The sequence below is a fragment of the Leucoraja erinacea genome, chromosome 40, assembly GCF_028641065.1.
Source record: "Leucoraja erinacea ecotype New England chromosome 40, Leri_hhj_1, whole genome shotgun sequence".
NCBI lineage: Eukaryota > Metazoa > Chordata > Chondrichthyes > Rajiformes > Rajidae > Leucoraja > Leucoraja erinaceus.
The window spans coordinates 2,227,168-2,243,675 of NC_073416.1; the positions used below are offsets into that span (position 1 = coordinate 2,227,168).

The 16,508-nt window shown below is 48.6% G+C and overlaps 1 protein-coding gene across 2 annotated transcripts in view; it reads right to left on the reverse strand.

Moving 5' to 3' along the window:
* Positions 1-16,508, reverse strand: part of stac3 (SH3 and cysteine rich domain 3) — a 29,423-nt gene that overhangs the window by 8,795 nt on the left and 4,120 nt on the right. Inside the window, exons 2-7 of one of the 2 annotated variants that reach the window (XM_055664359.1) lie at positions 15,054-15,120; positions 6,459-6,726; positions 4,778-4,875; positions 3,062-3,143; positions 2,494-2,591; positions 493-556 (exon numbers count right to left, since the gene is read on the reverse strand). In XM_055664359.1, the coding sequence (XP_055520334.1) occupies positions 493-556; positions 2,494-2,591; positions 3,062-3,143; positions 4,778-4,875; positions 6,459-6,726; positions 15,054-15,119 (676 nt within the window). In that variant the 5' untranslated portion in view covers position 15,120. Of the gene's footprint in view, positions 1-492; positions 557-2,493; positions 2,592-3,061; positions 3,144-4,777; positions 4,876-6,458; positions 6,727-11,648; positions 11,827-15,053; positions 15,121-16,508 lie in introns of those variants that run through there. The other variant, XM_055664360.1, reaches the window with a different exon arrangement.

The window sequence follows — 16,508 nt, forward strand, 5'->3', positions numbered from 1 at the left end:
GGCCAGTGGGATCTCTCTTGCTTCTCTCCACATGGATTTTGCGGACGTTTGGGAGCTGAGTATTGGAGGGGGGGGAGGGTTGAAGAGTGGATGGGCATGGATGGGTTCCCTTTTCACTGCCCAACCATCTCAACCCAGGGCTGCAACGGTAAGAGATGGGGCACACAGGAAGAGGGGTGAGCTACCAGATATCACCTGCTCTGCACCCCCACCCAAGTTGAATTGAATTTTGCGACTATTTCTGCTGGAGGTTTGAAGGGGAAACATTTTCTCCAGATGATTGAATGGGGAGGTACCCTGGTCCGTTTCTCAGTGACCCTGCTGCGACCTCTCTCTGTGCCGGCCAGGTGGCATTGTGGCAAACTGCTGAGGGGGGGGGGGGGGGGGGGGGGGGGGGGGGAAAGCAATGCAACCCATTAGATGGGAAACCTCTCAGGCTCATCGCAAGAGGCGTTGTTTCACGTGCGTTGCCGCCGCTGCCCTGACACCTACCTCCTGACCCGAGCTCCTCGCCGGGCTTGGGGATATCAAGTTCTTCATCAACCATTTGCGCAGGCTGCAAAGCACAGGAAAGAGTGACAGAGTTACCCGGGACGTCCATTCCACTAATTTGCACACCGTGGGGCTGAAATTGCGCTCCCGCACCAATGGCCGGCACTTTGCACGTTCTTGTCCCTTTGCATTGACAGGTGCCCGGGTATCAAGGGCTCCCAGCTGAAGTGTTGGAGAAGCACAAAGCCCTACCCAGATGCACCCGGCTCTCGAGAAAGCACTCCCTTTTTTGGGGCGTTGCTGCAAAGCTTTAAGAAAATCCAACAATTATGCCCCCTGCTTCCTCAACACCCATAGAGCATAGAACTGTACAGCATAAAAACAGGCTCTTTGGCTGCCTGACCCGCTGAGTTACTCCAGCACTCTGTGAAACATCACCTAGCCATGTTCTCCACAGATGCTGCCTGACCCGCTGAGTTACTCCAGCACTTTGTGAAACGTCACCTATCCTATCCCCGCTGTTACTCCACAGTGTGAAACTGCACCTGACCCGCTGCCTGACCCGCTGAGTTACTCCAGCACTTGTGTGAAACGTCACCTATCCATGTTCTCCACAGATGCTGCCTGACCCGAGTTACTCCAGAGTTGTGAAACTCCAGCACTCCATGTTCTCCACAGATGCTGCCTGACCCGCTGAGTTACCTATCCATCCATGTTCTCCAGAAATGCCTGCCTGAGTTACTCCAGCTCTGTGAAACGTCACCTATCCATGTTCTCCAGAACTTTGTGCCTTTTTTTTTTTTTGGTAAATCCGCATCTGAAGTTCCTTGTGTATCGGTGTTATTGCATCACTGAAAGTCAGTGCTCAATGTTCTGGTCCGTGCAAGGGCAAGTGTGAGCACTCCTGGGACAGGAGACCTTCGAGAACAAAAAAAGTGGATGTTGTGAAGTCCAGGTCCACAAATGTGTTGCTGGGGGTTGACCATGCTGGAGTTTGCACTGGAGAGGACCGTGTGAAGGTCTTACAATGGTCCGTTCGGGCAGTGGACAGGTAATCAAATGCCAACGTGGCTGCCAGAAGATGTAAATGAAAAGATTCTCTCAGTATCCTGCAGTGACCTGTGGAGAGTCCCACAGATCACTGGATCCCCACTGGGCAAGCCAAGGATGTTATTATGCTGCTGTTTAATAGTTTGAAATACAAACATGCCCCAACTTTTTTTACCCAAATGTGATTCCATTGCAGCACTGAAGTTTGGTTGGCGCAGCTGGTAGAGCTGCTGCCTCAGTTCCAGAGCTGGTGAAGTGATAGTCCTCTGCTGCCTTGGCGGCTCTTTGTCGGAGCAGGTCACAAGCAGTGCCAAAGTGGGCACAGAGTGCGAACTGAAGTTCCCAGTAGCCCTCATCGCTTCATGCAGGGCAGCGCCAGTCCAAGATTGTCTGTAGAGATGACAATGTTGCCAATTCTCAGGTGCTCTCCCCCCACCCCCAAACCCCCAGTGTTTGTTGGCCAAGAGCTCAGGGGGGGTTCAAGGCTTCAGCCACCTTCTCTGGGGACTGCTGCTTCGCTCGCTTCAAGCCGTGGGTCACACAAAGGTGTGGGTCAACCTTGCCCTGGAAACAGTTGCCAGCTCAAACACAAGGGTTGCCAGACCGAATGCTGCACACCAAGGGTCACGGTGGGTCAAAACATAGACTGATCAACACCGATACAAAGAGAACGCTGCTCCCTGTTGCTGCTGTGCCTTCAGCTTGAGGTCTCCTACCAACATTGCGCAGTTTGCAAGAGCTGGCACATTAAACCAGAAGAAGCCTTGTTTGCGCCTCTCCCCAGCGGCTCCGCACCCCTCCCTCGTCCTTCAGAAAACACAGGGCTCTCGCAAAGAACCCCCAGCTTTTGGCTCCCACTGCCCCAGGCATGCTCCCGCGATGCCGATGCAGGGGAGCACAATTTCAGCCCCGTCCCCCGCGCCCACCCCCTTCACAGGGCTTCTCACTCACATTCTTTTTGTCCTCCGAATTCTTCTTCCTCTCGCGATTCGCCATCACCACGCCCGTCCTGAGCGTCTCGTAAACAGGGTCCGACCGGTTAGCCACAGCTGAGGGAGGAGAACAGAACATTAAACCAGCGTTACTGAACACAGCAGGGCAGCAGGCCAATCCTTCAGTGCTACAAGGCCATTTTCAAGCCACTCATAAGTAACACTACGGATACACTTGGTTGGATTTTGGCACATCATTTGCTCTTTTAAATTGTTGCAGCAAATAGCTTGGGCTGATTAAACCAGATATCAACCACTGTCATACACTCCTCTTGTTCGGACATCTCGCAAGCAAACACACAATGCATGAATGAGTAGGAAGGAACTGGAGATGCTGGTTTACACCAAAGATAGACAAAAAATGCTGGAGTAACTCAGTGGGACAGGCAGCATCTCTGGGGAGAAGGAATGGGTCTCGACCTGAAATGTCACCCATTTGTTCTCTCCAGAGATGCTGCCTGTCCCGTTGAGTTACTCCAGCATTTTGTGTCTATACACAATGCATTAACGTCTAATTTTCAACTTACAGAATGGGAGAAGCTCCTTGATGCAGGCGAACTGCTGGTTACTGTAGAGGGGAGAGCTGTAGGCTCGGCGGAAACCAGGAGGCTGGATTTAAAAGAAACCCCAAATCACAAAGCCAGTTAACAAAACATTTGCCGACTTGCAACGATGTGGCTCCCCTGGTGATAAATTTGTTATCCTTCCCTTCCTGAAACTTGGCAGATTGGTTACTTATTGATCTCCCTTTTCTGCTATTTTATCATAATTTGTAATACCACACAAAACATTTCTACTTCCGGTTCTCTGGGCCAGTATCATTCTTGATGGAGACACAAGAAACTGCAGATGCTGGAATCCTGAGCAAAGTACAAAGTGCTGGAAGAACCAAGTAGGCCAGGCAGCATCGAGGAAGAATGTGTAGGAAGGAACTGCAGATGCTGGTTTACATCGGAGATAGACACAAAATGCTGGAGTAACTCAGCGGTGCAGGCAGCATCTCTGGAAAGAAGGATCAGGTGACGTTTTTGGTTGAGACCTTCCTTCAGACAGTCTGAAGAAGGGTCGAGGTGAAGTGGCTGCGCCTAACGGCAGTGGCTCGACTGCAGTCCGTCTGTCTTTTAAAAATGTTTTTGTCCCGTTAGATGTATGTTTTTGGTTCTAATTTTAATTGATTTTTAGCTGTGTATATATGGGGGACGGGAGGAAACCGTTTAATCTCTTCCCTGTACGGGGACCCGACTTTTTCCCAGTCGGGTCTCCGGTGTTGTTGGGCCTAACATGGTGGAGCCGGCGGCGGCATCCAACCGGAACAAACCTGAGGGTTCCAGTCGCAAAGTCTGCGGACTCGCCATCGCGGAGCTGGCCGTCTTCAGAGCAGGGAGAGCTGTGGTGGCGCGCGGCTGCAACCCGACTTCGGAGCTTTGGAGGCTCCGGCCGCAGGCCCGGTGGACAGGAACATCGGGAGCTCGCAGGTCCCTGGTGGGAGACCGCTTTTCGGAGCTCCCGCAAAGGCAACTTCTACCTCCGGAATCGCAGGGTAAAATTACTCGGAGCGGGGCCCAACATCGCCCGGCGCGGCTTAAACGGCCGCGAGACTTACCATCGCCTGCCGGGGACTTTAACATCGTGAACCCCAGTAGCCTCGACGCTAGTTGGACTGCTGGACCGCGGGAGAAGAACAAAGGGAAGAGAAAAGACTTATGCCTTCCATCAGTGAGGAGGTGTTGGAGATTTGTGATGGATGTTTGTGTAAATTGTGTTAAGTGTGTGTCTTGATTTTTTTTGCAATGTCATGACTGTAGGAATGAAATTTCATTCAAACCTTGTGTTTGAATGACAATAAAAGGCATTCCATTCTATTCTACTCCACTATTTTGTGTCTATCTTCAGCATCTGGGGAGAGAATGGACAGACAGTGATTTGGGTCGGAACCCTCCTTCAGATTGGGAGTCTGAAGAAGAAGGGTTCCGATTCATGTCATCTGTTTATTCTCTCCCTTGATGTTTCCTGACCCACTGAGTTCTCTGGCAGTTTATGTTTTGATCATGTCTCAGTGCCTATCAGAACTCTCTCCCATACTGCTTGCCTTTTCAAAATGTCAAGTACCCTTGAATTAAAACTCAGCACTATTGCCCATTGTAACCACTGCCCAGTGTACACATTGATTATTGTACACTGCGATTGTTAAGAAGAATATCCCCTCTTTAGTGTTCCGACACCAAGGAAAGGTCAAGACTTACTATCTTGCCGAAACATCTCTGGAACTCGACATATGACTGGCAGTGATGGTGGATGTTGGTTTTACAATTTTTGCATCTCAAGCCAAACTTGTTATTTACTGCAAGAGAGGAATGAATCAACAATTAACACGTGATGGGAAAGAAGGCTTTTGAATTTTAAGAGACATCAAACATTTTTTAGACCAACGTGAAAACATTTCACCCTGCACTTAATATGCAGTTGCCACTCACACAGATGCTGTTAAGGGAATGGGAGCCCATTTTAGTTGGATATCAAGCCCGAGTTGAATATGTGAGGGTGCAGATGAAAGATTAGGAAGCACCCTGAATGGAACCTGTTATTCCCAACTGGAGAAATTCCACGGCAACCAGTGCAGCATCCAGAGAAAGGTCACTGATCTCCATCAGTGGAAGATTTGGCACCTTGTAGAATACTCAACAAATATCACCAGTCTCAGGAACAGTTTCTGTTATTTGACCACTAAACGGTCCTCCCAAAAGCTAGAATGTAGTCCCAATATTCCAACCTCTTGGACTTTTTCTCTATTATAACGATGTAACACTATATTCTACATTCTGGTATTTTCTCTTGGCACTACATTTTGTACCTGTGTATGGCTTGATTGTACGCATGCATAGTATGATTTGACTGGATAGCACGCAAAGTTTTTCACTGTGTCTCAGTACACGTGACAATAATAAACCAACACAGACTGCACAGTGGCACATCTGGTCGAGCTGCTGCCTCACAGCTCCAGAGACCCGGGTTCAATCCTGACCTCGGATGCTGTCTGTGACGAGTTTGTACGTTCTCCCTGTGACTGCATTGGTTTCCTTCGGGCACTCGCGTTTCCTCCCAAATCCCAAAGACGTGCGGGTTTGTAGGTTATTTGGCCCTCCGTAAATTGTCCCTAGCGTGCAGGGAGTTGATGCAAAAGTGGAATAACACAGAACTAATGTGAATGGGTGATCAATGGTCGGCATGGACTCGGTGTGCCGAAAATCCTGTTGATGGGTTAATTGGCCCTCTGTAAATTGATTGGAGTGTGTGGATAAGCGGTAGAATCTCTGGGGAGTGGATGGGAATGTGGGGAGAATAAAATGAGATTAATGAGGGATTAGTGTAAACGGATGGTTGATGGTCGGCACAGACCTGTGAGTCATGAAAAGGATGGAGCATATTTTGTGAGGGAAGACACCAGTTAGGGACACGCCACACCACGCCTCAGCGATGCTGGTGCAAGTCCTCACCACGCACCTTCGCCCTGAACTCTGGGACACACTGACCAGACAGACTTAATACCTCAGTTCAGTTTGCCACATCAGACCCCTCCATCCTCCTCTTCCACCAGCCCCGACCCTGCCAGGAACGCAGAGAAGGCAGCACGGTGGCGCAGCAGTATAGTTGCTGCCTTTCACCGCGAGACCGGGGTTCGTTCCAGACTACGGGTGCTGTCTGTACGGTGTTTGTAGTTCGCCCCGTGACCTGCGTGGGTTTTCTCCGGGGTGCTCTGGTTTCCTCTCACACTCCAAAGACGTACAGGTGTGTAGGTTAATTGGCGTATAAATGTAAATTGTCCCTAGTGCGTGTAGGATAGTGTTAGTGTCAGTGCTGACTCGATGGGCCGAAGGGCTTGTTTCCACACTGTATCTCTAAACTATAACTAGATGAGCCACTTACGGACAATCATCCGTGCGCACACATCGCAGAACTTTGGCTTCTTGAAGTAGTGGTCCTTGAACTTGTGGGGCTTGTCGTTAACGGGCCTGGGGGGCTCTGGTGGCGGCAACTCCTCCTTCACTTCCTCCTCGTCATCGTCATCATCGTAGTAATAGTAGACCACCCCTCCCCCTGTGTTCACAATTTCGCCATTCGGCTGCTGAGGAAGAATCTCTTCTTTGCTGGTTTCTTTCTGTTTCTTCTGAAAGATTGACTTCAGTTTCTGGACCTAAGGGAAAGACAGCGGAAGTCAGAAGGATGGAATTCCAAGTTATACAATGCCCTGCCCACAGGAGATTTACGACCTAACAATCACATTGAAATCTCCCGGGCAGTCAGTTAACCTACAAACTCACATGTGTTTTGGATGTGAGAGGAGAGGAGCACCTGGTCCCACCAAGCCACATTGAGAACGTGCAAACTCCACACAGACAGCACGGGTATGTACCCGGGTCTCTGGCGCTGTAAGGCAAGGGCACTGGATGTGTTTACACTGGAGAGAGTGCAGAGAAGATTCACCAGGACATTGCCTGGTTTGGGGGTCTATAGTTATGGGGGGAGATTGGACACGTTGGGCTTGTTTTCCCTGGAGTGATGGAGATGGAGAAGTGACCTGATGGAAGTTTATAAATTTATCAGGGGCATACATAGGGTAAACAGTCAGAACCATTTTCCCCAGGGTGGAGATGTCAAAGAATGGATGGCATAGCTTTAAGGTGAGAGGGGCAAAGTTTAAAGGAGAAGTACGGGGCAAATTTTTTTTAAACACAGAGAGTGGTGGGTGCCTGGAAAGTGATGCCACGGGTGATGATGGAGGCAGATACGATAGTCAAGAGTTACGAGTGTTTTATTGTCATATGTCCCAAAACAGAACAATCAAATTCTTACTTGCAGCAACACAACAGATATGTTGGCATTTAAGAGGCGTTTAGATAGCAGGGAATGGAGGGACATGGATCACGTGTGGGCAGATAAGAGTTTATTTTGACACCATGTTCAGCACAGACAACGTGGGCCGAGGGCCTGTCCTGTCTAGAATTTCTATTCTCCCACAACAGGGGTATCAACAAGGGGGCATAGGTTTAAGGTGAGAGGAAGGAGTTGAAAAGGGGATCTGAGGGGTAGGTTTGTTAAAAACAGAGTGATTGACATCTGGAACTCGCTGTCAGTGGTGAAATCAGATACAATCAGTACGTTTGAGAAGCATTTGGACAGACATATAAATAGACATGGCTTGGAGGAATACAGACCCATGTGCGTAAATAGGATTAGTATAGATGGGCACAAAGATCATCATGGACCTGGTGGGCTGTAAACCCTACGAGTTAAAATATTTAGTCAGAGTCACCAACTCTGGTTGGTCACATTCCCGTAAGACAAATCATTCTTCTATTCTAACTCATCCGTTCATATACTTTTTCCCATCTCCAGTGAATAATATATTTTTTTAAATCGACTGGTTGCCTCCCAGCAGTAAATAGATTAATCATCAATCCTGGAACTGCTCAGACACCCTGGCACATTGATCGCCCCATTTAAATCCCCTTCCCTGCAGATATCAGAGCAGGGAGGAAAACATCTCGTCAGTCCAGATATTTTAAAGTCACACGTACATGGGTTAGCTTAGAAACAAGTGTCTTGTGGAATTACCTTCACTGAACATGGTCGTTTCCCCCCCCCCCCCACAATTCCACAGTAAAAGAAGAAAAAGGCGGTCTCCACAGTAGAGCCAGACCATAGCATCAAAGACCCCCTGTTTACAAACAATGCCCTGGGCTTCGCCACACCTTTGCTGTTGAAGGGTTTTATTATTTCAATTACTTTTCGGATCTGGGTATCGCTGGCAGTATCTATTACCTATAGATAGACACAAAATGCTGGAGTAACTCAGTGGGCCAGGCAGCATCTCTAGAGAGAAGGAATGGGTGACGTTTCAGGTCGAGACCCTTCTTCAGACTGAGAGTCCACTTTCCGTCTACCCTGACTCTCCGTCTGACCTCGACCTGGGTCGTTAACGGGCCTGCGGGGCTCTGGTGGCGGCAACTCCTCCTTCACTTCCTCCTCGTCATCGTCATCATCAAGGGTCTCGACCTGAAACATTCTTTCTCTCCAGAGATGCTGCCCGGCCCGCTGAGTTACCCAGTATTTACCAGCATCTGCATTTCCTTCCTACACATTTATTGCACATCCCTAACTGTCCCTTAAGGTGGGGGTAAGCTGCCTCCTTGAAGTCCTTCTGGTGAAGGTGCTCCCACAGCGCTGTTGAGGAGGGAGTTCCATGATTTAGACCCAGTGATTCAGACTACATGGTGTGAATGCTACTTGCAATTAAGAAGGAGCTCAGGAAGGATATCCATTCCTGGCATTGGGAGCTGTCTCAACTATTCCAACAGACAGAACTATCCTGTGAAATTTTATTTTAGAACCTGTGTGATTTATTTTTCCCGTGGAATTACAATTCTAAATAAAGATTGCTGCTTATTGTATTGAATAGGTTACCAGCAGGAAAGAAGACATGCTTCCTGAGCATCTTTCAATCTCTTCAGTACAATCCCAAAGTGCTTTTCAGACATATAATAAAATACCTTGTGGAAAAAAAAGCAGTGAGGAATGATATAATTTGCTTCTTTTATGCAGTGAGTTTCTCCGATCTACGACGTATTGCGTTCCTTCCTTGTCCGGTGGCAAGAAAGGGACCATTCTGAAGAAAACAGTTTGAAGGGTCTCGACCCAACCAATCACCTATTCCTTTTCTCCAGTGATACTGCCCGACCCGCTGAGTTACTCCAGCTTTTTGTGTCTATCTTTGGTGTAAAGCAGCATCTGCAGTTCCTTCCTGCACAGTTTAGGACTGTTGTAACACTCTCTGTACACTGTATTATACTCTTATTGATTCACTCACCTGTTGCAACACTCTGTTATGCCCATACTTAAGTGTAAGGATCTTAATCTATCTCTGTTGCACCTCATACCTAGTATTAGTTTTTGCACTTTTATTTTCTATATAAAGGAATATCATGTAACTAGGAATTAAACAATGCTTAATCATACGAAGGTCAGTAAGATGAGGTGATATACATTATGAAGTATCAAGCAGAAGCAGATTTCCAGTTGTTGAGGTATCATGTTTGTGACCATGCAGATTTGTATTTGTTCTCCTAAAAAACTCTTTGAGCGATTCATTACATTCAAAGAGTGATCTAATGCAAGATATAACCCTTCCCTTGTGAGACTGTGCAATGGAAGATCACCATTTACTGATACAGGAACACATGGCACAGAGATCTGACAGCAATCTCAGAATATTATTTATGTTTTGGAAATGTGAGCATCACCAGCAAGTCCAGCATTTATTGCCCATCACTAATTAACTTTGAAAAGGTGGGGGTGAGCCGCTTCCTTGAACCGTTGCAGTCCTTCTGGTGAAGGTGTTCCCACGGCACTGCTGGGGAAGGAATTCCAGGATTTAGATACAGATGAAGTGTTCTTCAACACGCTCCAGTCCACTGGCTTGAGGCAGAACTGAAGCAGACCCTTGGGCTTCTTAGACCACTGCTGTATTCCACTCTTCATTGGTGATCCGTGTTTCAGTCTCTGTCTGTAAGCTGGCAGGAACGGCACTGACAGATGACCGAATGACATGTGGGTGAGGGATGGAGCGAAAAGCTTACGATGGTGGTGAAGCGATGGACAAGAGTGTTAAACACCCCGCGTGAGGCGGGAGACATGTGAATAGTATTTGGGGGGTATGTTCCTGTAAATCTGTTATAACACTGCCACACACACACATTCATGATAAGACTCCGTTACAACTGTCTGCCCGCACTCAGAGTAAGACTGTTATAACACTCTGTTACACACATTGTGTAAGACAGAACTCTCTATAGCACACACACTCAGTGTAAGACTGCAATAACTCTGTTACACACAAAGCATAAGACTTATAAAATAAGTTTTGTTGTTCTATCTGGGACATATGACAATAAAACTCTTGACTCTTAACATACTCAGTGTAAGACTGTATTAACACGGTTATACACACTTGGTGTAACACTCTTTCCAACATGGACATTCACTTTAAGAAGCTGTTATAACACTGGCTTTGTTACAGTTCATTGATGAGGGAAGACCTTGATGTAACACATTACAGCTGCTTGTTCATCTCTCTATTGGCAAGAGACATTCCAATGTGACAAGTGTGCAGAGAGAGACTCAGTAAGTTTGCTTGGGTTGAAGCCTTTGTTGACTGTGATATTCCACTTCCCTCAGTGGGCTTTGCCAATAGCACCACCGTAAGAACAAGTTAAGGGCAAGATGATGCCCAGAATTGCGATAAATGACGGATGAAATGAAAAATTCTTCCAAGTGAGACTAACATTCTGAATTGTAGATTGTAGTCAGGGGAAAAGGGAAACGAGAGATATAGACGGAGATGTAGAACAAATGAATGAAAGATATGCCAAAAAGTAACGATGATAAAGGAAACAGGCTATTGTTTGCCTTTATCATTGTTACTTTTTTGCATATATTTCATTCATGTGTTCTATATCTCTCTACATCACCTATATGATCTATATGTCTCGTTTCCCCCTCCCCTGACTCTCAGTCTGAAGGGTCTCGACCCGAAACGCCACCCATTCCTACTCTCCAGAGATGCTGCCTGTCCAGTACTTTGTGTCTATCTTTGGTTTAAACCAGCATATTTCTCCAATTCCTTCCTACAAACTCTGAATTGCAAAGAATGTGCAGAAGCTCAGTCACCCCTTCCAGAGGGAACCAAGTGGAATGCAGATGGGATGCCAGGCATGGAGAACGGGGAGACAGCGACACCGTGTAAACAACACTGACACCACTTTGCTTCCACTTAATCTTCCCGCACAGGCTGCCATTCGGCCCCTCTCCCTGTGCCAATTCCTAAAAAGACAAAACTTCGCGTCCCTCTCCCCTCACAGTCTCAACAGCCCGCGAGCGCTGAGCAAACCACAAAGTCCTGGAGGAACTCAGCACTGGAGACAGACTGAAGAAGGGTCCCGACCCGAAACGTCGTCTGTCTATTCCCTTCATAGATGCTGCCCGGCCCGCCGAGTTCCTCCAGCACTCAAGTGTCCGGCACCTGCAGTTCCTCGTGTCCGCTCCCCCTCATGGTTTTACCTGAAACACACTTTTCATGGCGTTGCTAGGTCCATGCAGTCTCGGTGCCTCGTGTGACCCGGGCTGCCGCTGCCTTCCTCCCTTCCCTCACAGCCTGTGGGCCGGCCCGAGCAAGGACTATCCCGGGGGCGGCACTGAGTTCTCACCGGGGATGTGAGTGGCTCCCGGTGACTGGAGTCCAGATATACGGCCCCGTGAACCAGTGAGCTGCCGTGACCATCCCGCCCCCGACCCAACCCTCCTCTCCCGCCTATCCATCCATCCATCCCCACCCCCTGCTTACTCAGTGAGCTGTGAACACTGACACTTCAAAGGGCGCGTCAACCAAATCCAAAAGATAAAAATAACCAACAAAGGGATTGTGTGCGTGAGACAGGGATAGACTGACCGGCCGTGACTAAAACAGAATGACTTTGCGCGGCCCTGGCCTCCGTCTCCCCGGACATCCCGCCATCTTTTGGCGGGAACGCTCAGCGCGCGGCGCTTCAGGGGCGACCCCGGGCCGCGCGCGCTTCCCGCCAAAACATGGCGATGCCGCCGCCGCCGCCTCGCCGCGGGCGGGATGACCGCTGTCCGCTCACCCTCCATGCAGGAGATCCATGCAGGAGAGGCCCAGCGCGGCGCGACCCGCCCTCACCTACTGCCCTCGACGCCAAAACACCGCGGGATGTCCGACAGGGGACAGGTAGGTTGCTAAAGAAAGATGGCAGCTCACGCTCACACTTACACCTCTCACCCCCCCCCCCCCACACACACACACACACACACGTCCCCACACTCTCACACCTCTCTTTCCCCACACACGAACACCCCTCTCTTTCCCCACACTCACATATCTCCCCACACCTTTGTGTCTGTGGCAGTGTCTGACCTGACATTCTTCTCCCTCCTTGAACAACATGATGTTTCCGAGCTCCAGCAGAGTGGGAACCTGCCCAAGATGCTCCTGCACACAGCTCCCGCTGCCCAGTCTATTGTTCATCGAGTGAAAACAGATCGCCCTGTACCCGGTCATGTGGCGATTTGCCCAGGCGTGTCCCGTTGAGAGAACACGGGACGTATCTGATCCACCTGCCCAGTCAGACTCACACTGATGGAGTGATGGACAGTGGCGGAAGGTGGCATCGGCAGTGAGCTCAGCAGTCACCCACGAACTGATCACCTGCTCACAATCGCCCGCTCACACTCGCCCGCTCACCATTCACCCACTCGCAATCACTCACCATTCACCCACTTACCTGCCCACAATCACCTGCTCACGAATGCTGGTTTTGATGCACCCTCATGATAGCCATGGACTACACTTGGACCACAGAGCAGAATGCAGATGTGACCGGGTGTGGGATCAAGTACCCCTGGAGACTCTGAAGTCTACTTCGGTGGGAGTTACCTCACAGAGGAAGGTGGTTGTAGTTATTAAGAGGTCCATCATCCCAGCCCCAGGACCTCACTGCAGGAGTTCCTCAGGACAGTGTCCTGGGCCCGGCCATCTTCAGCTGTTCCATCAGTGACCTTCCTTCCTTCCATCATCAGCTCAGTAGTGGGGATGGCCACTGGTGAGTGTATAATGCTCAGTTTCACTCACAACTCCTCAGACTCATCCTAGACAGTATTCAGGCACGGGATACTCATGCCCGTGTGTAGCACGATCCAGGGAATATTCATAGATGGGCTGATAAGTGATAAATAACATTCATGCCACTGAGGTGCCAGAGAGTGTGACCCTCTCCAACAAGGCAGAGTCTAACCACCCACATTTGACGATCACTAGTATTACCATCACCAAGTCTGCAACGGGCTAGGCACATAAAAATAAACAATGTGGCTACAAAACTAGGTCGGAGGCTGGGTATAGCATGGTGTGTGACTCACCTCCTGGCACCCCAAACCCTTTGCACTATCTACAAGGCATAGGTCAGGAGTTTGGTTTAGAGATACAGCATGGAAACAGGCCCCTCAGCCCACCGATCCATGCCGAACAGCGATCCCCGCACACTAACATTATCCTGCACACACCAGGGACATTTTACAATTATATCAAGTAAATTAGTCTTCAAACCTGTACGTCTTTGGAGTGTGGGAGGAAACCGGGGATCACGAAAAAACCCGTGCAGGTCACGGGGAGAACGTACAAACTTCGTACAGACAGCCCCCATAGTCAGGATCGAACCCGGGTCTCTGGCGTTAAGGCATTGGCTCCACCGCTGCGCCACCATGATGCAAAACTCTCCACTTGCTTGGATGAAGGCAGCCCCAACAATTTCCGAGAAACTCAACACAGAACAAAGCAGCCCACATTGCCTCCCCATCAGCCACCTAAAAATTCATTCCCTCCACTGCAAACTGCACTTCCTAAACCCACAACCTGTACAACCAAACAATATAGATAGTAATAAAGAGCAAGGTTGATAATGTAAAGAAAACCAGGCTGCTTAGAGGTGGTCACAGCATCAGAGAAATCCTGGTTCGATCCTGACCTCGGGTGCAGTCTGCCTGTGGCGTTTGCACGTTTTCACTGTGACCGCATGGGTTTCCTCCGGCTGATCCGGTTTCCTCCCACATCCCAAAGATGCGCAGGTCTATAGATTAATTGGCTCTGTGTAAACTGCCCCTGGTGTGTAGAGAATGGATGAGAAAGTCGGATAACATAGAACTAGTGTCAATAGATGATCGATGGTTGCCGTGGACCTGATGGGCTGAAGGACCTGCTTCCATGTGTATCTTTGAAGTAAACTAAAATCTGATTGTAACCTCGGCACTGCATTCCCATCTACTTCCAATAACCTTTCACCTCTATACTTGTTGAGTATCTGTCTTCCTTTGGTAGGAGACATTATACTGGCTCATAAACACACACACAATCCCTTTGCATTTACTGGTTGTGTACACCATCCATTTTCTGACAAACCTGCAATACGGCCCAACCTTAGCCTCACCACTGGCGTGAAGTTTACAATCTCCCACATGAGCTGGCCAAGAAACCTCTGACTAAAATAACCAGCATAGCACCATTCTACAGGTGATTCATGGATCTGCTGCCCGAGAGTGGTTTGTAAACGCCCAATCTCAAATCTTAAATCAGAGGTTGACAACCAACTGTGAGTCAACATTGATGTAATTGGTCTGGAATTCTCTGAAGGTTGGGGGACCACATTCCAGGCCATTTTGCAAGGGAAAGACAAGTCTGATAATAATTTATTCATTGTAGTATCTTTCACTGGATCACATCTTTGGAGGAAGGAAGGAGAAATTTAGTTTCATCTTCCAAATTGACCCATTCCACCCAAGTACACTCTGATCACTCAGCTCCTCAACACCGCATCTCCGTGAATAGGAGCCAGTCTCTCTCTCTGCTCCCACAAGCAGCGTGGTATCAGCTCAACAAGACAACACGGCCAACTTTACCGGAGATCCAGGTTTTTCATCGTGCTGCGGAGAGTTGGAATCATTCAACGCCTCTTTCTCTGTCATTCTGGATGGAAAGAAAAGGAATAAAATTGCTTCACGAAATCGAAGGGGAAATTGGTCGGAAATAACAAATTAATCCCTTCCACCCGTTTGTGAGCAACTCTCTCTTCCAAAAGCAATGCCAACTTTGACATAGCATCTTGTGACATCAGCCATAGAAATGATCAATGGGACAACGTTTCAGACCATTCCCAGGAGCATGCATCCCAGAATGGAGATGTTTGGTGATCTACAACAGGGCTCTACGCCAACTGGAATTAGGTTTCGGATTGTATGAACATTGGACAGATTCTGGAATATCATCGACTGGTGAAAGGCATAGTTTTGTCTTCATGAAGCTTGCTGGCCTTGCAGCAGAACGAGATGACTGTGGGGGAATATTGCCGACTGGCCCGCTGCGGACTGCAAGAGTACGTGCTGAGGGACACACTGAAGCTCGGTGCAGCCAATGCCAAGGCTCTGTGGGGAGGACCACAGTCACCTCTGGTCACTGTTGTAAGAGGATGTATTGAATTGATGGTTTTGTTTCGTTCAGTTTAGAGATACAGAGCGGACACAGGCCCTTTGACCCACTGAGTCTGCGCTGACCAGCAATCCCCGTACACTAGCACTATCCTACACACTAGGTACAACTGAAGCCAATTAACCTACAAACCTGTACGTCTTTGGAGTGTGAGATGAAACCGAAGATCTTGGAAAAAACCCATGCAGTCACAGGGAGAATGTACAAACTCCATACAGACAGCACCCATAGTTATGATCAAACCCGGGCCTCTGGCGCTGTGAGGCAGCAACTCTTCCGCCACGCCACTGTGCTGCCCTAGGATAAATTGATGGGAATGTTGGGAGAGCATTCGTTATTGGGAAATGTGGGGGAATGGGATATACATAAACATGATGGATACAGTATAAGGAAATGAAATACGAGGAGTGCTGGACAAACCTAATATCATTAAAAGATCTAACTTGCGCAAGGTAAAGCACCTTCTGTCTTGTCCATTGTTGGTAAAATTGGCTCCAGAGCAAGTTGATTACAGAGCTGGGAAGGTGAGCATGCAAGGATGATAACATCTGTGGGACACAAGCCAATGGCCTGCAGCAAAATCATCTGTTGTTATTGGCAATGGGCCTGGCTCGGGTGATTTAGCAAGTATCAAGTTATCAGGTGAGCCACACATTCACTAAACATGAGCAGGCAAGAAAGATATGGAAGATAATACAAGAAAATGCAGATGCCGGAATCTTGAGAAAAGTGCAAAGTGCTGGAGGAACTCAGTTTCAGATGATCAGAATCAGTCTAAGGAAGGGTCTCGTCCCAAAACGCCTCTCTATTCTTTCCACAGATGCTGCCTGCCCCCACTGAGTTCCTCCAGCAATTTGTGTTTTGCTCTA